Genomic DNA, 22,665 nt, shown 5'->3' with positions numbered 1-22,665 from the left:
CTTTTCAGAAGTGATACAGTAGAGAAGGTCATTACTTCAGTCAAAGTTTCTTGGGAAAAAAACGAACTGAAGAAAAGGATGAAGCAGAGAGGATTCCAAACAGCCATATCTTTCTCTTACAAAACTGCTTAGCACACCACAGTACAAACAGCAGGACTTTTAAGAAGGCTTATACAAAATCAGTCATCTTATCTTACTTGTGAATGTAATGAGAATTTTTATACATTTGCTTGGTGGCTTTTTTTATCCCACTGTATAGCGCCATACCCATGCACAGACCTGAACAAAACACTGAGTGGAACCTTGAAGCAAGCTCCAGGTTTGCCAGCTTCATGTATTTGTCAACTTTTACAAATTAAACGTTTGAAAATACACCAATGTTTTCAGTTTTATGAAAGACTTCATAGCAGTGCCAATATTTCAACAATAGTTTGATTCAGTTTGAGGAAAACATTCAGTAAAAAGCCAGTATTTGCCATTTATATGTAAAAATCTCAACAGATTTGATAGCTATTGGAATTTTTCATAGAAAACAGCAAGAAAATTACTAGTACTGACACCTATTTCTGCATGTAAATAGAGCTGCCACATTACAATACTGCACATAGAAAGAATAATTTTAAAGACAACAGATGTTAAATGTATTTGTTAACCCAAGTACTTGGCCTCCATTGCCAAAAAACTGGCACATCCATCAGGTGCCTGAGATACTATGAACTGTGGTGATGTAAAATGTGTCACACAAAGGTCAAACTAGTGACCAGGGGCATATTCAGGTAATGTGACTGCGTATCACAATACCTCTAGATCAGACAAAATTAGAGTATAAAGCTGGTGTTTTGTCACTAGACAAACTGTAAAGGTCTTCGTAAAAAAAAAAAAAAAGAAACAAAATGGTCCAGAGTTGCCCTTTCTACAGCTATGACTAAGAATGGTATTCCTTCTCCTCCTTTCACTTTTACAGACTAAGGATTTACAGTACCCAATTAAAGAAAAAGCAGAAGACATCTCCAAACATAGCTACTGGTGTGGAGCACAAGCACAGCAGAAGGTAGTTGGCTCTCATTCCAACCTGCCAAAAACCTGTGCTACTGGGAAATGTGACTGTAAATACCCGAGCTGCTGAGAAGAGCATACAAAGGGGAATGCAGAAGCTCACTCACGGTTACACCAAGACAGTTTGCACTGGTAACTGAAAAGCAACTAACCTTTTAGGATCTGACTGCTTAAGTCTCTGCTCAGAGTCATTCTCAATCCTTACAACAACAAAGCAGGGCTTTAGGGGAAGTATATAAAGGGCAGTCCCAAGGAATGAATCCTTGCTGAGGATGGGTGCAACATTGTGCAACGACAGGCCAATATGCTGACACCTTGACAAAGCTGTCTCACATGACACGGCAAAAAGAAATTAGGGAATATTAAACAGAAGAGGGAACAGTAGAACAAGTAACACCACCTCACCTGGTATCTCTAGTGATTCTGGATTATTTTTATGTGGAGCTGTGTATTTCTGATGCCTTTCCCTTTGCAAATGGTGAATCACTATTTTAAGAGACAGGTATTCAGACAACAAACTAATTGAAAATAAAGGGATGTAGAAGAACAGTGAGCATAAAGTTAGGGGGAAAAAGCCGAAAAAGACAGAAAAAGCCCCAAGGTGCCTAAAAAGAATGAATTCTTTTAACTGTCTACACTAAAACTTTGGGAGCCACAGGAGCAAATGAGTTATCGGATCCACTTATTCTTTGACCACTTCAAGCATGAAGACATGAAGGTATGGAAACAGTTTTCAATACCAGCAGAAGCATCAGTTTTTTATACTCAGGATTTTCTCCCTGTCTTGCCTGCTGCCATCCAGCCAGCTTTCAAGGGGAAAACTCCCCAAAAGTTAAACAATTATGGGTAGAATAACAAAGAGAAAGGGAGTCTTTCCTTTTTCTGATGCATGGAATTAATTGAGTACATACAAATACCTGCACACTGGAAACTAGCCTCTTTCAAGCCTTCCCTTGGGAACAGCAACAAATTTAATGTCTGATGCCCCTTAATCTCTAATACTCTACTGAATCATAAAATATTTATCTTAATTTCTCAAATGCCTCTTTAAAACCACTTCCTACGTTCTCTGACCCCATTACCTTGGAGGGCAGGCCTGTTGTCAAACCGTCTAATAGAAAACAAACGCACCTTTTCACTCTTAGCAGCACCTACTGGATAGCTAAAGCATCTAGTTGAGTATTGCAGACAAAAGGGATAAAACTCAACAACTTGCATAACAATTCTAGCTGAATGACAACATTTGTATCACACAGAATACATGAAAGATTTTCTACTTGTCATAAAATAACAATCAAGATCTAAACCAGAAAGAGGAAAAGAAGACAAAGTACTTTTCTTTCAGTCTAATTTGCTGAATATACAGTTAACTAGGAGACACTTAAGTTAGCGCTCTACTGTTCACCTCTGCCTGACTCCTTCTGAGGAAGGCGATAAATTCTGTTTATATGCAGCAATACGTACAATTCAAACAAAGAGGGAAGGGGGAATAGTTCTGAGGTCCCAGCACTACCATCACCTTTCTTTCCTTTTTTATTAATTACATTTCAACTTGTTGATATCCCCCCAATATCAAAAGATATATTAAGCAAGTATAATAACATAACACGATTTTCACAAGATTGTATGCAAAGGCACACAATTTAGAGAGTTACAAATTTGACAGTAAAACAGTGTAACATGTTCTGCTGTTACAGGATCTGAGATTCACTGCTCCACAGAGGAAATAGAGTGCTTTGACAGTATGACCTTGAAGGGGTAAAGCATGTGAGTTGAGGTTGATCCTGTACGTGGACCTTAAGTTTGCGATTTCCCAAGTTTCAGCGTCACTTTGATGTGAAGCACTCAAGCAATTCTAATGCTAATTTTGTCGAGTTTGTGGTTTACACTTCTGTCAAGTACATACAAATGGGTCAGTGCAAATGTGTGAGCAGACAAGGAACTGTACACCATTAAGCAGGGCTCCCAGGGCAGTCAATGAAGCTTCACCTCTTTAATCCTATGAACAGACTTGAAGTTTGGGGCTAGCAGGGGAGAAAGCTGCACTTGCATGTTGGTCATACGGTGAGCACGAGAACATCGAGAAGGTGCTGTGGGAATTCTGTGCCTTCTAACAGGTCTCCTTTGAGCACAAAGCCATGTTGGCAAATTTAATGGGTAGTCCACAGTGGAGCTGCCTTTCTACACTGTTGAAAGCCCATGACCTGGGCCCAAGAGCAGGCAGATCCCAGATGCACCAAGCAGGGAGGGAAGCAGAAGGCAAAAAGACAGTAGCATAGGGCTTACCAATATTCAACTTTCAGATTATGGGAAACCATGAGGCAGGTGCCAAAAAGGTGACATTTGTTTGCATTAGAAGAGACTTTGATTCTGTGTTTTCTGACCTCCCCAGAGCAGAGATATCTGCACACAGAAGGGTTCCAGGTCTTGCAAAGATGTCAGTGGGACAAAAGGGACATCATAAAGGCAAAAGTATCTCATCAACTCCTTAAAAGCAGGTGAAATTACTTGATCTGAAGGGAATGACTACACTGTGACCTCAACACCACATGTCAAATGAATTTGCACTCAGTGGTTTCCCATCCCCTGGCCTCAGGAAGGCATCAGGAGTCTTTTATAGACCTTCATGTTGGAATTACAGGTAATAGAACTCTACAAAAAAATAAGTTCCATGTAAAACCTTTATTTACCTCCTCTGCTTCTGGCAATAATTTAAGAAATTCATGTAGCAATTCAGGATCACAGGGCTGACTTCTTCCGTGATAAATATCTTCAATGATGGATTCAGCAGGCCTTGAAAAAACAATTGAGCATACATATTTCTAACACTTGCAGGGCGAATAGTTACACAGATTGAAAAAAACATGCCTGGGCTAAGAAATGGAATGACAGTGAGGCTACATATGCATCGGTGTCCACAGCAGCACTGTTCTGACACCTCTATTGAAGGGCAGTATTATCAGTGAATATACACAGCAATGAAACAGCCTGCTCTTGAAAGTTCCTGACATAGCCCCTTTCTACTAACTGTTTGTAAGGACAGGAAGCCAGTGAAAGGCAGCTGGCACGCACTCTTACATGAGATACAAGGGCTTCCCTTAACTACCCCTGAAAAGTCACTTCAACTGGTTAACATTAACAGACTAAACGTTTGGTGCTTACTCATAAAGGAACTCAACACTAAACCTATTAGAAAACAAACTATGTCAAATTATTTTTGACAAGCCTGCATAAAACTGTAAACTCCACAAGGAGCAGAGCACAATATACATTTGACGAGCGCTACAAACAACTTCACACATCTGTAGCTTGCACTATGCATAAAAAATCAAATCTTACTTTTTGAATTGTTTTAGAAATATTCCAATATTCATACTTCTTTTTGCATCCAAAATGGTAACCTGAGAGAGAAAGCAAGAGAGATTAAGCTAACGATACATAAAAAATAGCATATAATGCAGATATAATTTCTTAAATTGCTACAGATAATTGTGTGCAGTTGCCACTAAATCGCAGGGCACTTCTTATCAACAAAGATCATACATTACAAAACTTATTTGTACCAGGGAAATTCACAGCACACTCACAACACTTTTTTCCAAGTGAAGCAAAAAACATCCACAGAACATGTACGGAAGAAATCGATGTTTCTATTTCATTACAAACTAAAAACATTCTTCTTGCTTATTTCATAATGCTGCATGTGCAAAATGTTGCTGATCAGGTAATATGTTGTATTGCATTTGAAGGCCTCAAGGCTAGTGAGCATCATACTTCAAAACCCATGTTATTTCAGAGGTTTTGTAAAAATGCAAGGATGGTATTTCTAGGCAGAGGTCAGTATGCACTACTGATTACATTCATGCAAACTAACAGCCACGCTGGTTCACAGAAAAATAAGCTAGTTGATCTTGAATCAAAACCTGAGACAGATAATGCTCAAATCTGTTTGCTTTACCTAGAAGTAAAAGGAAATCCATAATAAAATAACTGTCTCCCCTCAGTTTGCATTTTAAAGTTGATTTGCTGCATCATTTTATGTGTATAACTCTGGAGACGAAGCAAAGAACCCCGCAACACTTTACACTAATTAATTAAAAAAATAAAGTGTAATATCTTTTTATACTACATTTTTTTCCCTTAACAGCACACGCATTTAAAACTGAGGTGCTTGCCCTGTTTTAGCAAATTGTATCCTTAAGGTTAAAATTTTACCCTAGCTATTTTGGTGATAACAGCTACAAAAGTCATGAGATTTACAAGGACAAGAGAATTGTTTTCACGCTAACAGTGCCATGCAACTGCTACAATCAAATAGCTCAGTACAAATAGATATTCGAGACTACTGCTGGACTTGGATAATGTTTGAGGTTCGGACAACCAGAAAGGCGTTTTGACCTCTGTGGCAGTGCTCAAATTAGAAATACATATATAAATGTAACATTGGCATTGTCGTGAAATTGAATCAGCTTGCAATTGGCTGCTGACAGTGAAAATATAGGTCTGATTAATGGGCTATCCTGAACATACACCCAGGAGACAGCCTCCTCATCTGCTGAAAATAGTGAATCATACTGAAAAGTTTTCTAAAATTTGAAAGTTCCTCTCTTCTGAAAACAGCAAAGACTGGAAAACACCGGAAATATCAGCATATTAGTTTCAAGTAGATTGCTAGCCCAAAGCCCTTCAGTTTTAGTGTATGCAAAGATAAGAAGACACAGTGTGGTTTATTCTCCTGTTATCTTAGGAGTTGAGAGGCCCCCAACAGATCATTAAGGAAAAGCCTCTTAACATAGGACAGGTTCAACTATCCGCCTGCAGTATCTAATCTTTTTTGAATGTTTTACTGCAGGGACCTCTCACTGACCTCTTAAACTGTAGCTCCACTTCCCAGACTCTGCTCGCTCCTCTGATTTCTCTGTACTAGTTTAAGCCTATAAGCTGTGCCATCATGATTTGGCTTTTGGTGTGTTGGGGTGCTTTTAGGCATATTCACAGTTAATCTTCTGCACATATTATTTCCAGTCAATCAGTAACTGTTAACAAGATGACTGACCATCATCTGGGTAAATCTTTGGTTTCCATGGCACAACTCAGATTTATAATACAACCTCAAACAAATGAGATAATTTTTTTTAACAATTTCCCTTGAAGAAAAGCAACAGATGGGAACATATACAACTGCATTTGTCTTATCAGTAAAACATAAAAATGTCATAGCTGTTCTCATGTATCAGGATTTTATACACACTTCTTGCTCTGTATGTGACTGTACACCCTATTTTCCCCCCTGATTTCTTGTTTAAGCACGCAACCAAAAAATGTCTCAGTTTTTGGCCATTCTTTGCTCAGTATTTCCTTTGAGCTTATCAAAAGTGCTTGAAAAAGCCATCATTATATAACTCCTTCAAGGAGTTTTCACATGTGAGTGCGAGGAGGAGAAAACAAGAACCTGGCAGATAATCCCCAAATACAAGTTCCTACCTCTTGTACACAAACATGGTATCATCCATCTCATATTCAGTTGCATATTAGATTCATAATCTTAGCCTTAACATCTGTTTGCAATGTCTGTTCTTCTCCACTGAGACGTCATTTGATTTCATTCTTGTAGAAAGCTGTCAGCTGTTGCTTTTCACCCTTTAACCATCACAGCAGCTTGTTCTGAATTCTGCTCAGTCTGCTCCTATCTTGTATTCATACATGCCTTCAGCACTGGTGCTGGCATCGCATGTTCCAAGACCTCTGTTCACCACCTGAAGCACTTTTAACGTGCTGTCCACCAGTGGACTTCTTGATTCAAAGAGTTACACTGCACTGGAACTAAGACCAGACATTCGTAGTCTCACTAGTGCTCTCTATACCAAAGAAAACTCCCATATGGTTTCTTATGATTTACCTTAGACAAATTCAGGAGAGCTTTCTCCATTCTCTTCAACTCTGTCAAACTGGAAATACCACAATACTCTCAGACCATCTCAACACCTGAACTTTGACATCCAATGCAAAGCATCACAGGCTCACATACTTGCCACTTCCCTTTCATAAACAATGCAATTTTTAAAGCAAGGACACCGATTCACTCATGAATCTGCTTCTCATCACCAGAGTATTTCCAAAATCTGCAACAGGCACAGATCACGGAACCTCAGTTTGACAAATGTTAATCCACAAGTGAAATATTCACAGTTTTTGATGTATTAACAGAAGGGGGAAATGAGCTTGAGTACCATGGTGAAGCTGCGATGACAGTAAGAAGAGGATATCCACTCCTTAACCTTGACAAATATTTTCAGTCAACACGAAACATTCAGAACAGTCTTCTGGGAGACACAAAAAGCCCCACATTAAAACTGACTTTGCAGTGACTGCAGAAATGCAACATGAATATCTTGCCATGAAACCATCAATGAGAAACAGGAACATGACAAAGTGGATTTATGACAGATAGTGGAAGCAAAACATTGTATGTATTCTTTGCATAAGAACAATGGGGTTTCATATGGTGGGATATAGTTTACAAATCAGAGCAAGCATGGAACATCCTGGTAGATCAGGCTTGGTGCTCGAGGTTAGGAAGGATACAAACAACTTCCTGTTTTAACTTATACTTCACTTTACAACACACTAACCATCGCTGTTGAGTTTAATATTTTGGTCTCTAATCTCTGAGCACGTGCCTGGAGTGGCTGAGGCAAGGTGTACTTCCATGGTGCAGCAGCAGAGCAAACCTAGCAGCTTACTAAAGCACTGTCCCACTCCGTGTCATCCTCCCTCGTCACGTTCCTATTTCCCTTAGGCAGCCACTGGTACTCATCTCATTTGGTTCTTGCTGTTAGCTCTTTGCTGGATTAACAGGTTGAATCAGCTTTCAAGAATGTAGAATAAGCATCAGAGCCAGCACAGGGAAAACAGAGAGAAGTCATGTCTAGGAGAGGGGACAAGAGACATCCTGTTCACTCCTTCCATCTTCCTTCTCTCCCCTCTTGTCCTTAGCCCCTTGCATAGCCTCTGAAATTCACTGCAGCATTTCCAAAGTCATCAAAACTCACTAAAAGAGCAGAAAACAAATGAACAACCCCACAGCACTCTGCTGAGCTATTTACTTAAATATGTTTACAGAGGGTCTGGTATCTGTATTATATTATCTAATATAATACAGAGCCAGAGGACAGATGGGGTGAGGTGAGTGATAGGAGCAGAGGGACAGTTAAAGGCAAAAAGCAAGCCCTGCTCCTCTGGTTGACAAGCTGTTCTGCTCACTCTGCTGCCAAGCCAGCTATAGCCTGGGTGAGTGTGTGTTGTGCCATACTGTGACACCACTGAAGGATGGGGAAAGTAAACTAGTGTGTAAACTTACCTCTACACCCCCTATTTTTCAGAGGCTCAAATTACATGGAACCATAGAGCAAATTAAGCCTTAAGTCAAGGAAACAAGTTAATTAATCTCCTGAGGGTCTGGTGAGGGTTTGTTTTCAAAAAGGAAAGCATTTGCTGTAGGAGTTTGACTCAAACCCCCAAAGGGACTTTTGTTATAATGACAATGTTCAACCTAAATTCCCTGTATAAATCACTATCAAGTGAGAAATTAAAAAGAAATGCAGTGTGGTGAGCTCCTACTTGTGGAGAACTTTCCCCAAAACTGCTCAGGATTTCATAATCAAAAGCCATCTCTGGAAAAGGTATGAACCCCCCAGTCTCCTCCACAGTCTCTGGGGCAGTGCCCTCGACACTGGCTGAAGTCACTCTTCACCTCTTCCACTGAAGCTTCACCACTGCGAGGGGAACCCCACTGCAACAATGGAGCACACTCTGCAACCACACAGAGAATTCAGTATATCACTTTGGACACACCTGGGTTTTTTCAGATTTGGATCTAAGTGATAATTCAGTTTATGCAGTTGAAGTCATCCTGAAAATTTGTTGCTGACATGCTACACTGACTGAGCTAATTCCACTACATAAACTCCAAAGAACATTTTTCACAGCTACACCATAAAGCATTTTCTAAAATCAACTGTGTTTTACACAAAGGAGTGGAGGTACGGAAACAATAAACCTCTTGCCTACCTTCCCCTGCCAGCCAGTGACACAGCCACAAAGAGAACTACAGCTCCCACAGCCCCACACTAACACACTCTCCACAAGGTCACACAGACATTGCATATCAGCTTGCCCTCAACTCTTTCCAGCCTCTGTAGGCCTTATTACAGTGAACTAAGGATAATCATCCTGCACTGAAGTAAGTGAGCAGCACCTGAGAGCACCAAGGATGGGAGTCACAAACACTGCCCGCACCTCAAATCTCCAGGCCCCTGCTGAATGATGCCCGTGGTCACGTTAAGCAGGTGAGCTGTTGTGCATCCGTACTTCCGCACTTCCAATAACACATAGCTCCTCAGGATTATCTCCTTCCCTCCTTGCTAAGCAGATAGGACTGCAAAGTCCATTAACACATAAGAAATTGCTCATCGCTGTCTGACACACTGCTGCAGCACGCTTGACAAAGCTCAGCAACGGAGCTGAACGTTTTGTCACTTAAGTGGCATCACTCAGAGGCAAGTGCTGTTGCCTCACCACCTGCCACATGCAAAGTCACCCAGGGAGCCCTGAACCAGGGTACACAGGCACCAAGCAGTGCAGATGCACTAGACTGCTGTATCGGCTCCAGACAGATGCACAAAAACATCAATTTGCAGCATGGCAGGTTTTTGTTTCCAAGGCACTGTACCTTGCAGAATCCCTTGTTCTGCAGGCCTCTAACTTTCATCTCTAACGCTGCATGAGTTCTGGAGCACACTTGGGTTTTTCTATGCCCCAGCTACTGCACGCTGTGGGCCACATTCTGTTTATGAAACTTACTGTAACTTTTAATAAACTAGATCTTCAATTCACAGCAGTCCTGAAAGTGGAAGCTTCTAAGGAAAACACAGCATCTGTACACAGCACAGGAAGTCCACTCACTACACTCCTGATTCGAAGATGAACAGAGCCTGAAAACAGCACAGAGGTTAATGACTACCTCTGATGATGGACCCAATTACTACTTCCCGATGTCAGGGCTTCAGAACCTGCAATACACATGCCTTTCCATACCATTAATTTTAGTATATGTACAACATGCACACTATCAGTGCGTTGGTTTCTCATCTTGTCCCTGCTGATCCTGTTTTGACATCTCCTGAATCTTGCAAGATACCAGCAACTTCAAGCCCCTATTTTCTTGCTAAAACTTGATGCACTGTTATATCTCTTAACCCTGTGCCATCTGGATTTTGTTTACAAGCTAGCATGTATGTAGACACACACCAGTGATTAAATCTGCATTTCAGCCCTCCAATTACTTCACAGAAATATCAGTTGAGACAATTCAATTCAGGCTTCACAAAGAGGTTGTTTATAAATGAGGATTTAAGAACTAGAAAAGCTACTTATCAGTTCACCAGAAAGTGTCTGAACCTCAGAGTACTCAGTAGGTTCACCAGAACAGAAACCAGTGACAAACCTTCTTAGAAGGTTATTTTAATGTCCAGAAAAAGAAGGGTAGATGAAATAAGGTTTTCATGATCAGGAAAGCCATGTTTATGAGAGGTGAAACCTTAACATTATCTCAATTAAATAACTGACACACTTAATCACTATATTTTGTGTTATATTCTCATTGTCAGTTTGGCACTTCCCTTCCTGATGTCTCTAGGACACCAAAGGGATATGCAGCATTAGCCCTCACAACAGGATCCTCTTCTCTCCTGCCTGGTGCACGTTTGCATGTACAACCTCTTGTGTCTGCACCACAGACACTGCAAAAGAGCTGATGAAGAAGGCAACAATACACCTAATGTTCCACACTGGAAACTCAAGGGCTATCCAACAAGAGTAAATACAGATGCCTTCAGCTCCTTCCACTTATTCATATTTATTTTAACAGGTGATCAAATCGCAGCACTTACCAAGTTAAAATAATAAAACACTGTTAGCTCTTTGAAAAACAAACATGTGCCAATAAGAACAAAGACTTTATCCTTCCCATCATTCCCCTCTCCTTCAAATCAAGACAGATTTTGCGGTAAGGATGAAACATGACAGAAAAAGACACAAAGGCGAGGCAGAATTCACATAACTCCTACACCATTATGTAAAAAAGAGGTTTGCCTTCAATTCTTACCTCCTCTTTAGTCTCTTTAAATGAAGACTTTGAAGACCGACTTCGGGAGTCTTGGGGCTTGGTTTCTTCCTGCTGCCCAAAAAGTTCCTCAATTGTCTTTGTATCAATCTGATACTGTGGTCTTGCAGCAATTGTCCAGATATTGTTTTTACCACGGACTTGATCTTCGGGGATGGTTTTCCAGAAAAAGCTCCGCATCCGTTTTTTTTTGCCATGGTTGTCATGCCCATTTATCAGCTGTGGAGGCAGAGGTATGTTTGGCCCAGGCAGTGGGGGAGGGGGTGGTGGTGGGGGCAGCATCCCCGGGGGGAGCGGAGGGGCCGGGGGAGCCTCTGTGAGGGGACATGATGGAGGGGGCGGTGATGCCACAGGCTGAGACAGTTGAGATGCTGTCGTTGTATCCTCGTTCATTAATCCTGTTCCAACTGGAATAGCACCATTTTCTTTATCATTGACCAAGGAGAGACAATTCATAACATGCATTTTACGGCCTCTCCAAAGAGGAGAGTGTTAGTTCCTTGGATGGGTTTGAAACATTGAGCAGCGAGTGCAGCAGCCACTGGTAACACGCCCTCTCAAACCCTAGTCTGCCAGCGGTAGCAACACCAGGGGGGACTGTACCATCTTCACAACTTACAACCAACGACAATAGCGAGACTCAGATCAGAGAGACTGGATGCTGTCCTTCTCCTGAAAAGACAACAAAATTAAGGTATAACAGCTATCAAGTTTTTAATCCAGAAGGGAAATTTAGTGAATCAAAAGCCTTCCACAGGCAAATTGTCCACACCAAGTTTTTAAATAGCTTTAGGTGCCTAGATTTCAAAAACATATCTAAAAATAAGAATACCTCTTAAATGCCCCACAGTAGGTACCAAAACTGCCTATTAATCTCAGTTCAGTGCAATTTTGTAAGAGAATATATTTATCTCAAATTACTAAAACTAATATTATTCCACTCCTAATTTCAGATATGTTTTTAATGGTGACTACACACAGTTGGAATATATAAATATTAATGATGGTGCTGGATTAACTGGATCAAGGAGACCCTGTTTGAATCCCTTGAATTCATGGTTCAAAATCAAATTGCATTCAAATAATTAACAGGATGTCTAAGATTTAACATCTCAGCCAAATGTACTACTTTTTATGCTTTTGTATTTTTCACACAATTGTCAGTAAGAGAAAAATACTGTGCAGTCCCTAAACTATGTTCACTCAGCATGAACTTAAGAGTATGACTGGTCTGGTTACACCACCTCCCAAAACACACTCAGAAAAGAAAGACCACAGTTTGATCGAGTTGCCCCCTATAATTTACTTCAGCATCTAAGTTAACAGAGGCAGTTCAGTAACAGAAAGGAACAAGGAGCTGACAGGAACAGGACCCTACACATCCTAATCATTGTGCATATGCAAAACTTTAAATATTTAGGAAAACTTTTATGTCTAGATTATGTCATGAAAGGACAGGAATCACAACAGCTTTTAGTATTTTTTCTTATATTGTCACCTTCTAAATGAAGATAAACCTTCAGTAAACCTTCAGGCAAACCCCACTATTTTGATAAGCCAAATCTACTGAAACAGGTTTAATTCATAAATCTCACAGAAAACAAAGTATTTCAAATACAGACCAATGAGGAACCCCAGGATTTTATGGCAATTTGGAAGCTATCTCAAAACAAAAAAAAAAGGGAAATTTACAGAAAAAAAAAATCAAAGATGTCACACAATACAAATTTAGACAGAAGACAAAGAGTCCCTGAGCAAAAATCAGTCACAGGAAAACTCAACAGAAAAAGCTGAAGTAATGCACTGGCACAAGAACAACATCAAATCAGAAATTTGGCACTGATTTAGTGGCATGCCTCTTCAGTAAGGTTCACATGGAGCTAATAGCAACCCAGATCAATTTGACATTGTATAATAGTGATGAAAAAACCTCACTATTTTTGCCAGAGATCCATCATTAGACCTTACACGAACAAACAGACCCAAGTTACAGGAATAAGCCTTAGGGCAAATTCTCTCTTGGTCTGCAAGGGCTCAGCCACTCACAGCTTCGCTGAAGTCAATGGAAACTGACACAAAACGATCCACTGTACCTTCTCTTCTCAAACGCTTGCACAGGTAGCTCTCTCCTGCTTCAGACCTTCTAAGCTTATACCTTACATTATCCAGATATTCACAAGAATAGAAAACATATATAAAAACCTGTGTAAGGTTTGAATCATAGGAATGATGGAAAATATTTTAATGGCATGGTAAAAAGTAGAAAAGCTACAAAGAAAGTGGATCAGCATAGAGTGTTTCAACTTTAAGTCAGCATTAATATCCAGTTGCTATTACAGGGCTCTATATGTTCACACCTCTCCTCCCAAGTTCATGATCATAGAAGCAGAGAGGCATAAAAAAGCAGGTGCAAGGTGGTGGAAAGAGATTAACCACTCAAAGCAATTAAGTGTTGCATTAATTTAAAGAAATACTCAACTAGGAAAAATACTTTTCCTCCCTACTACTTATTTAAAAATTAAAATGTATTAGCTAGTTTTCCACCATCACAAAGCATATTCCACATTATTATTTCCTAACCTGGGTTCCCACAGTTCTAAAAAAAAAAAAAAAAAGAAACGAAACACAGACAGACAGACTGACCGACCATGCCCCAGGCAATATGCAAGAACCTCATTTTGAAACTTTCAATAAATCCACACGCTTTAGGAAAAACAAGATCAAATCCTAATGGAGCAAAGTTGTAGGCAATGAATCATCAGAGTCCCAGCACTAACACACAAGAGTGGATAGGGACTGATCTCAGACCTGAGCACTTCTGAGTTAGACAAGGGACACTCCTAGTGAAAGCAGTGCAGAAGGCTCAGGGAAGAAAACATCCCAACCTAGATGTAAAGATAGATAGAACAGGAAAAACTGTTTTCAAGCCAACTGTTTTCAAGCCTTGTACTGCTTTGGATGAGGTAAGAGTCAGCCAGAACCAGGAAAGGGGAAGAATCAGCATTTGGAAGGAAGGCACAAAAGGAGAGGCAGAGTATAAAGGCTGGCATTCAGCTTTGTTTTCTGACAGATAAGCATGATTCAGGCGACAGAGGTCACCTGCTTCTAAGAGGATGGCGGTCTCGAGTTACCAGGTACCAGGAGACTGGTACAAGGAGACTCCCTTCTCACGCTGACTCTCAAAGGAGTGGCTCAAAGACTTTCCCAGTGCTCCCACCATTCCCGTGGGTGGGAGAGAAGAGAAGCTGGCAGGCGGGACAGGCACTACGCTGCTTGTTAGGATCAGCAGGTGCCTCTGAACAGGAAGGACAGCAAGAGGAGGTGAGGAACAACGCAGCCGTTCCATCTGTGAACTACTAAGACACACTGGGACTGGGATGCACAATAGAAGCCAAGCAAAACTTTAACTCCTTAAGCAGCCTCTCCGCACTTTTCAGAGGATTAAAGGGAGATTAAAAAAAGGGAGCCAAGAACAAACGTATAAGATGGCTCAATTATACTTGCATGTTTGTTACCCAAAACAGTCCAAGAAGTGCAAGAGCTCTAAAGTAACTGCACATTTTAATTGTGTCCATATTTGGCATAAAAGAAATATTTTGTTTCTTTGTCTCATTCATTGTTTTAGCCAACCTAATCTAACTTGGAAATGTAATTTAAGATTTAGAGGGCGGGGACAACTTTCTCCGCAGGTAAGAAGAGAAACACTCAGAAGTAATTTGTTTCTTGCAAAAAAGGCAGTTGCCACTGAGACGGATACACATTGCGTTTGCATACACAAATTAACAGGTGAAATGCCCGATGCACTGAAGGGCATTTCATAATTCATACTGCAAGATATTACTCTCTTTAACTCACACCTCATGTTCTCTCCTGCCCACGTTTCTGTGTCAGGCGCCCTCCAAGTTCTCATGAGAACAACGCTGGGTTTGACACCAGAGCTCAACCACAGTATTTGGATGTCTGTGTCTCAACAACTGCTGTACAGAGGCAAAGGGGAGCAACTAGTTGCTGACTGCGAACAGAAGAACTGCAAACACTGATAACCAGCCCCCGATCCTGTCAAAACCTGCGGGTTACAAAGAAGACGCAGCTTGCGCTATCACAGCAACTTCAAACTTCATCCCTTAATGCATCCAACAAAACCCCTGCCAGTGAAACCAGGACCCTGCCCGCCGGCCAGGATGGGCAAGGAGTCCCCGAGCGGGGTCCCCGCGCAGCAAGGCGGGCACGGGCGGCGGGCCGGGCCGGGACCTCGCGGGTCTGTCGGGGGGCTCCATTCCAGTTCTTTCTCACTTGGGCTCCCAGCGGCAGGGAAGAGCCTTCCAGTGGAGCCTCACCGTCTTGTCTCCCGCCCGAAGCAGGTGCCTGGCCCCGCCGCGGGGGCCATGCCGCCGGGACCACCCGAGAGACCTCCCTGCTCCGTTAATTCCCTTCCACCAACGCCACAGGACAGCGGGGCGGGCGCAGGCGGCTCGGCCGGGTGCGGGGCAACCCCGCGCCCGCTGTGCTGGGGCTGCTGCGGGCCCCGCCACCCTGAGGCGCCCCGCCCGCAGAGGGAGAGGGGTCCCCGCCCTGGGGACGCGCTCGCCCCGCCGCAGCGCCGGGGGTCCCGCCGCAGTCCCCGCCCGCCTCACGCACCCGCCGTGCGGGATGAGCTCCCAGCCCCGGACAGGCGAAGGCGAAGGTCGGACCCCGCGGTCTGCAGGGAGGGGAGCCTGTTTCCGAGGAGCACTCATCCCTCCCTCGCCTCGGGAAGGCGGAGAAGGACCCCCGTACGTGGGCGGCGACCCCCCAGTCCTGCCCGGCCGCGCCCCCCGGCAGCGCGGAGCCCCCGCCCGGCCCGACGGGAGCCGCGCCCCCCGCGCTCACCTCCTCGCACGCGGCAGCCGCTCCGGTGCCGCCGCCGCCGCCTCCTCCCATCGCGCCCAGCCGGGCCGCGCCGCCAGAGCGCGGGGCGGGGCAGCGCAGGCGCGGCCGGGCGGGGCCGCGGCAGGTGACGGCGGCGGTGCGGGAGCGCCCGGGTGCGGGACGGCGGGGCCGGGCTGCCACCGTGCCCGGGCCGTGCCACCGCAACGCCCGCGCGGGAGCAGCGCCACCCGACCCGCTTCCAGCGCCGCGGCCGCGTACGGAGATGCGCAGGGGCGGCCGCCGCGGGACTTGGTCTAAGGCAGCTCCTGCTGAGCTGAGCCGTTCGTACGCCCACCCACCATTTACCACACGCTGTCACCGCAATCACAGCACCTGTCTCTATAGAAACCGCACAGCGGTGCTACCGGCAGCGCGCCCGCCTGCGAGGAACGGTCTGGGCTGCCCTCCTCCACGGCTGGAGCCCATTGCCTTCTGCCCTCGCACAAGCGCACCCTGAGTCCCATCCCGCACTCCGAGTCCCATCCCGTACCCCGACGCCCATCCCGAACCCCGAGTCCCATCCGCACCCCTCACCCGGGCGCTCCCCGCCGGCTCAGCCCGGCTCAGCCCCGGCTCAGCAGGCAGACAGGGCGAGTGAGCCGGCTCGGCCCCGCAGCCTCCAAAGCGGGCGGGCTGAGAGATCAGACGAATTTAAGATGGGATCACAGCCCGCGGGTACGGCGCTGGAGGCGGCAGCGCACATGAGTTGTGGATACCTGAAAGCCAAAGCACCATCCACTGATGAGACAGCAAACAAATACATTGTTCTAAAGTATTTTATCAAGAGGTTCAATCCTATTTCAAAAATAAAACCCATCTTTCCAAAAGGAGGAAAGGTGAAGAACTTCACTTGCTCAAGTCAATAAATAGCCTACACACCCCAACACTACTTTTTACAGATGAATTTGAAGGTGGAAACAAACTCTTCCTGTCCTGACAAAGGAGAGGAAGAAAGAAAAAATGTCACCTCTAGCCTTGCTCAATCAGCCATCAGAGGTTCCGAGCTGAGCACAAGAGAAAATAACACCTTGGCACACCCAGGGGTAGGAAGGCAAGAGCAGGCAGACAAAATCGTGCCTTGCTTCAGTGTGTACTCCACCTGTGCTACTGTCCCTGCTCAGGGGCTGGGAGGCAGGAACCAGAGGAAGAGTGGGAGCCCAGATGCCTCCTGTGGCCCCAGTTCCATGGCCGCTGAGGTTACACCTTTCCAGCTTACAGTTCTCCAGCCAGAGATCTGACCTACTGGTCTGGCAAGACAGCCTGTTTATTAAAAAATAATAACAGAACAAAAGGAAAATTTAAAGAATGCAATGTCAGAACCTGGTAATTTACGTTCAAAATTCACTGAGTGAAAAGAGTTCAACTGCAGTAAAAGGCAATTCCCATCACACTACACATCTCCTCTTGGCAGGGTTAGCAGCAGCTGGAGAGGACACTCAGCTTTGAGCCAGCATGGACATTCCTCGAGAGTGTCCGGTCACCCCTGAGGTCATCAGCGAGGAAGCGTTTGCTGCTTGGACTGCAGCTGCTTGTGTTGGAGCCAAAGAGACTTGTTTTCATTGCTGCCAGTCATGAGTACAAATGTTCACGCAAAAAGACGGAAAGAGCAAGCCAAACACGAGACTTGCATAATGGCAGTGTATTAAAAAAGTCAAAACCCGAACAGGACAGCGGTGGACCTGGGAGCCAGTCCGGATGTGAAGTTAAACTCTTCACTTTTCCCCACCCTGTGTGTTTGTTCTCCCCAAACTCTTCCAAAACACTATGTTAGCAAATTAATTTTAAGTTTTTAGATGATTTTTTCCCCTAAATATGTTAACACTCAACAGGCAAATATCTTGCCCACATGGCTAAAATTAATCTGAGTTACAAACAACTGAAAACAGGTCTTCACAATAGGAAGTATTAGGCAACTTTAATAATAGGTAGATCAAGCAGCCCCACCTATAATAAACAACAAATGCACCTCCCTAGAAGAGATAGCATTTAGATGAGTTGGTGTACTACAAAACCAAAATAATACTGTTAATTTTTTAAGGTTTCTAGTTAATGAAATGCTCAACAGTTTTCATGACTTTTTTTTTCCCTTATGAGAGGGGAAACAAACCCTTTAGTAAATTCTGCTTTTCTTTAGAGCACAAAGAGCTTCTAATTCTTCAGACTGAACATGAATTTAATGACTGAACAGATCTAATGGAAAAAAAGCAATTTATACCACCTGAACAAAAGGTGTCATCTTCTTCATTACAAGCCCTCAACTCTACAGTGTTTGGACAAAGATAGGAGAAAAAGTTAATTGTGACACTCCAGTCACATTAAAACCAAGTTCTGTTTGATTTCAAAATTAAGCACTGTGATAGTTAAGCTTTCAAAACAAAACCCTGCAATTAATTACCACTTTCACATAAAACTAGCATGATACATAGACACAGGTAAGAAAGGCAAACCAAGACTAAAGAGGCAAAACTATTTTTTAGCATTATTTAACTTTTAAGTCCTTGAATTTAAAGCCTTTAGTATTCTTTAAAAGGCAGAAAAATATATAATTATTTACTTAGCACACTAGAACACACCATTTGTTAAGTACCATTTACCAGGAACACTCCGCTGATAGCTGAACTGTCTGACTGAACCAATGGATTTATGCTGCCATAAACAGCAATGACAGGGCAAACCTGAACTAAAAATCTGGTTTGCGTTTATTTGTTCTATATCAGATCTCTGCACTTAATTAACAAGGGTTATCATATAGCCACACTGGTACCCATCCTGATATTGCAAGGGAACTCTGGAAAGATACTCCTGACCCCTCTATTCACCTCCTCCTGGAATATCAAATACTCCCATTCTTCCAACAGCTATTCTCTTTAAAACAGATTCTCAGAAAGAGATGAGACCGAGTGTATCTGCTCAAAGTTCTGTTCCCCTACAGCCATTATAAAATATTGAACACGTATTTTATTGAGCACTTAACAGAAACACACCCCCACAGTGGACAGCACAGAACTGTTGCACCTTTTCTTGATTTTTTAATTCATTTTTGGAAAGGCCAGTGAAGTGTAAAAAGCAGTGCTTTTGTGCCAGTGCTCACAGCTGTATGAAAGGGTCTGCAAACCACAAATGTCCAAGGCCATTGCTCGGCAAGGTTCATACACTGCTGCTCTGCATCTCAGTACAGAGACTGTGACGAAACCTCATCATTTCCACTGCTTCTCCACCAGTTTATGCCCTTCTCCAAGGCAGGCACAAGCCATTCTGCCTGCAACTACTATACTACAAGGTAAGGTACTCCCTTCATTCATTTCAAACTATTGCCATGCTGACAAAAACATGTAAACACATCCTGACCACCTGGCCATTTGGTTTCCACACAAGATGCCTCAGAATTAAGAGAAGGGACTTTGGTGAAAATAGGTGTAGAGAGGTGAACAAGACTGCTGTCAGACACAGAGCTGTGCTTTCTATGTATCCCTAGCTTTAATTCCAGAACAACATGAAAGAACACAAAGATGTCCAAGACCTACTAAGACAGGCAAGTAACAAGGAGAACAGAGAGAAATATAAACCAAGCAACAGTCAGCTTTTTCTGTGGATCTGCTTATTAAAAAAAACCAAACCAAAACCTTTCCATTTGACACAACTTAGTTGCCAGTAGTTGGGTAAATTTAGGGTGGGAACTAGCACAAAATATGAAGAGATGAAAAAAATCTGTGACTAGTATAACTGCACACCAAGCATGCAGCATGGAAAAGAAACAAGCTTAAAGACATTTGTGGATGAGGAATGCTAAATAATTACAAAACCTTACACTTCTTGTAAAACCACAACATGGAAGAGCAGATAAGCAGAGCATAAAAAGTGAATATGCCAGTTCAAATGAAGTTGAGGGGAACACAGCTTTCTTTTTATATTGCTTTGATCATTTTTTGAAGGACAGATAGTCAAGAGATAAGGTTTCTGGGAAAACCAGTTGACTGAAGATTGAAAAAAACCTGTTACTTTAATGATACTGGTGTGTTGCTGTACTCTGCTTGTATAGATCTCTCTTCAAAACAGAAAGGCTCTTTGTAAGGGGTCTGACAAGCATGGAGTAGGCTAAAGAGCATTTAAAAAAAAAGCTGTTGGTAGAATTGAAACAAAGAAAGTAACAGGGGCAACAAGTTTCAAACAAGCCAGAAGTACATAACTTACAGTATGGTCACTGGGTCTCTGGTACAGCAGTTACAACAGGATACTTGAAAATGCTACTAATTGCTTTGAGTTTTTCATCTTAAGAAACCTCACACAACACTGTAAGTATTAATGTGATAATTTGTTAACACAGATGAAATCTTTCCTGGACTAGACTCCACTAGGTGGGTACTACCTCCTCTACAATGAACAAAAGAATCCCTTCCTGACAACTGCCTACGCAGATAAAGGCTGCATTACAACCTTACGATATTTGTAAAGCTTTTTTGCAAGCATCAGAAAGCCTGACAACCATAATTACTTCTCATTAGAAAATCTGGAAGTGTCTTTTCTCTTACAATCTCTTGATGCAAATTTCCAAATTTGGTTAAATCCAAAGAGCTAATTTTGAATAGAGGAGCTTGAATTATTTCATAAGCACATATATTTCAATAGGGAGAAAGAAGTTAAAAGTACTATAATAGGCTACTATCAGTTTAATAACCTATTGATCAGCCGAACAGAGAACTCTCCTCACTGAGGCTACCAATTAGCGTAGTTGCTTTGGTGGGCCAAATAGAAGTAATTCTTCCTTCCCCCTGGTATTAAACAATACACAGACAGGTTTTAGAAAATAATCTCTTTGATCCAACATTTTCATCCAGGTGAGGAGACTGTGGTAGTTTTAAACCATTGGTAAAGTTTGAGGGTTACACAAAGCCACGTGGGTCATTCCTTCATAAGGCAATTGCAGATTTAAGTTCACTCTTCCTGACAGATCCATTCCTTCTGAGCAGCAACTGTCCTAGGCAGGAGAGTTAGAATCCGAGACAGAATCCAACAGCACATGTTTCTTATGTAACCTTTTCCCACAGTGTTCTGAAAGCTCATACTTCAATTGTAGTCAGTAGGCTTGCATTCTTCATCCCTGCTACACTTTGTTAACATCCCAGTTAGAATTTGCCTGTATTTCCCAGCTAACCATACAGTCACATGGCTGACTTCTCTTGCAGCATCACACCACACACATGCCAAGATTCAGAGACAGAGGAAGTCAATGGCTTTGTAAGAATTGCAAATGAAATTAACTTTCCTTTAAAATTTCAAGAACCACATATAGTGAAAGATTTGTTTCACCATGAGGTTACTTTCCAGTTGAACTTGGACACTATTAAATCACCTGGAAATAAAACAGCATCAGCATTACCAACTAGTACTGCTTTATGACAAATTCCTGGGCCTGGTGGCAACTCACAAACAGGACTAAGCTTCCACTGCACAAACTCTGCTCAACAACCACCACAAGTCAAGGAAGTTTGACTGCAAACACCTTTAATATGAATACAAAATTCAGATAGGATACACATTCTGGAGAACATAACTGAGCTATTACAAGAGATTCTGACAGACCAAAAACATAACGAAGGCTCTGTCAGGCCAAGAATTTAATGAGGAATGATTAAAAAGTTTGATTTACAGTTACATTACAGTTGTGTTAAGCACTGAAAACTTTAAGAATGTCAGCTGAAAGGCGTTTGAACATACAGTACATAAATCATACAATCCACACCACTGTAAATAACATATCTGAAGTATTTCATTTTACTTAACATAACATAAAACAACATAATATGTGCAAATGAGGACTCCAATACATTGAATTTAAAATGTCTATGATAAAATTGACATATAATTTTACATTTAAGGACTACACAAATGATGGAGAAATTAAAAAAGTATTCTCCATGTTACTCCCATTACTGAAGTATGCTTTTCAATTAAACAGAAAAAAACATACTGGCCTGATTTCCTCTCAAAATCATAACTGTCCATGAAGTTTAACTAAAGCTTTAATTTGCTCTATGTGTACAATGACACAGCATTTACACAGTCTCCTTCCCATTGTTGTGAACTGATAAACTATTATGTGAAAGGGTTCTTGGATTATGTACACTGGTGGAAAATATTATCTTATAAAAAGGCACATACCTGTTATTTAAGGCTAGTACGGTATTTGTTTCGTAGAGAAAGAAAGCTTTTAAATGAAATTAGTACATTGCATGGTTGGCCTCACTCAGCAAACCACTTGGTGCAAAGCAAAAATGTGTGCTCAGAAGCCTCAGACTGACAGTGATTCTTGCTTTAGTGTTTTTAGTTTGGGTTTTTTTAACCCTTTGATGGAAAGGTACATCTTTTAAAAAGGCATTTGGGTGATTCCACTAGTCAATTAACCATTTGCTACTGTTGCCTTATATGCAGATATCGCATATAGGCCTTATATTATTCATCTGCAAAATATTCTTTTAACTTTCTCCTTTTTTTAAAAGTCATATGAAAATTACTAAAGA

General features: G+C 42.3%; 2 protein-coding genes across 6 annotated transcripts in view; both read right to left on the bottom strand.

Annotated features, from left to right (window-relative positions):
* FHDC1 (FH2 domain containing 1) overlaps positions 1-16,193 on the bottom strand; it is a 35,886-nt gene extending 19,693 nt beyond the window's left edge. Inside the window, exons 1-4 of one of the 3 annotated variants that reach the window (XM_071556107.1) lie at positions 16,109-16,193; positions 11,222-11,911; positions 4,396-4,457; positions 3,747-3,849 (exon numbers count right to left, since the gene is read on the bottom strand). In XM_071556107.1, coding sequence (XP_071412208.1) covers positions 3,747-3,849; positions 4,396-4,457; positions 11,222-11,704 — 648 coding nt within the window. In that variant the 5' untranslated portion in view covers positions 11,705-11,911; positions 16,109-16,193. Of the gene's footprint in view, positions 1-3,746; positions 3,850-4,395; positions 4,458-11,221; positions 11,912-15,096; positions 15,118-15,877; positions 15,957-16,108 lie in introns of those variants that run through there. The other 2 variants (XM_071556108.1, XM_071556109.1) reach the window with 2 other exon arrangements.
* A 5,439-nt stretch (positions 16,194-21,632) lies between these two features.
* The window catches only part of ARFIP1 (ARF interacting protein 1), a 40,244-nt gene continuing 39,211 nt past the window's right edge, over positions 21,633-22,665 (bottom strand). For all 3 annotated transcript variants that reach the window (XM_071556103.1, XM_071556105.1, XM_071556104.1), the window contains one exon: positions 21,633-22,665. This exon is cut by the window's right edge and continues 573 nt beyond it. The gene's annotated coding sequence lies outside the window, so the exon portion shown is untranslated.

Source organism: Pithys albifrons, chromosome 5 (assembly GCF_047495875.1).
Source record: "Pithys albifrons albifrons isolate INPA30051 chromosome 5, PitAlb_v1, whole genome shotgun sequence".
In the NCBI taxonomy this organism is placed as follows: Eukaryota; Metazoa; Chordata; class Aves; order Passeriformes; family Thamnophilidae; genus Pithys; species Pithys albifrons.
Note: the sequence above shows the minus strand (reverse complement) of the source record. Positions and strands in the feature narration are given on the sequence as shown.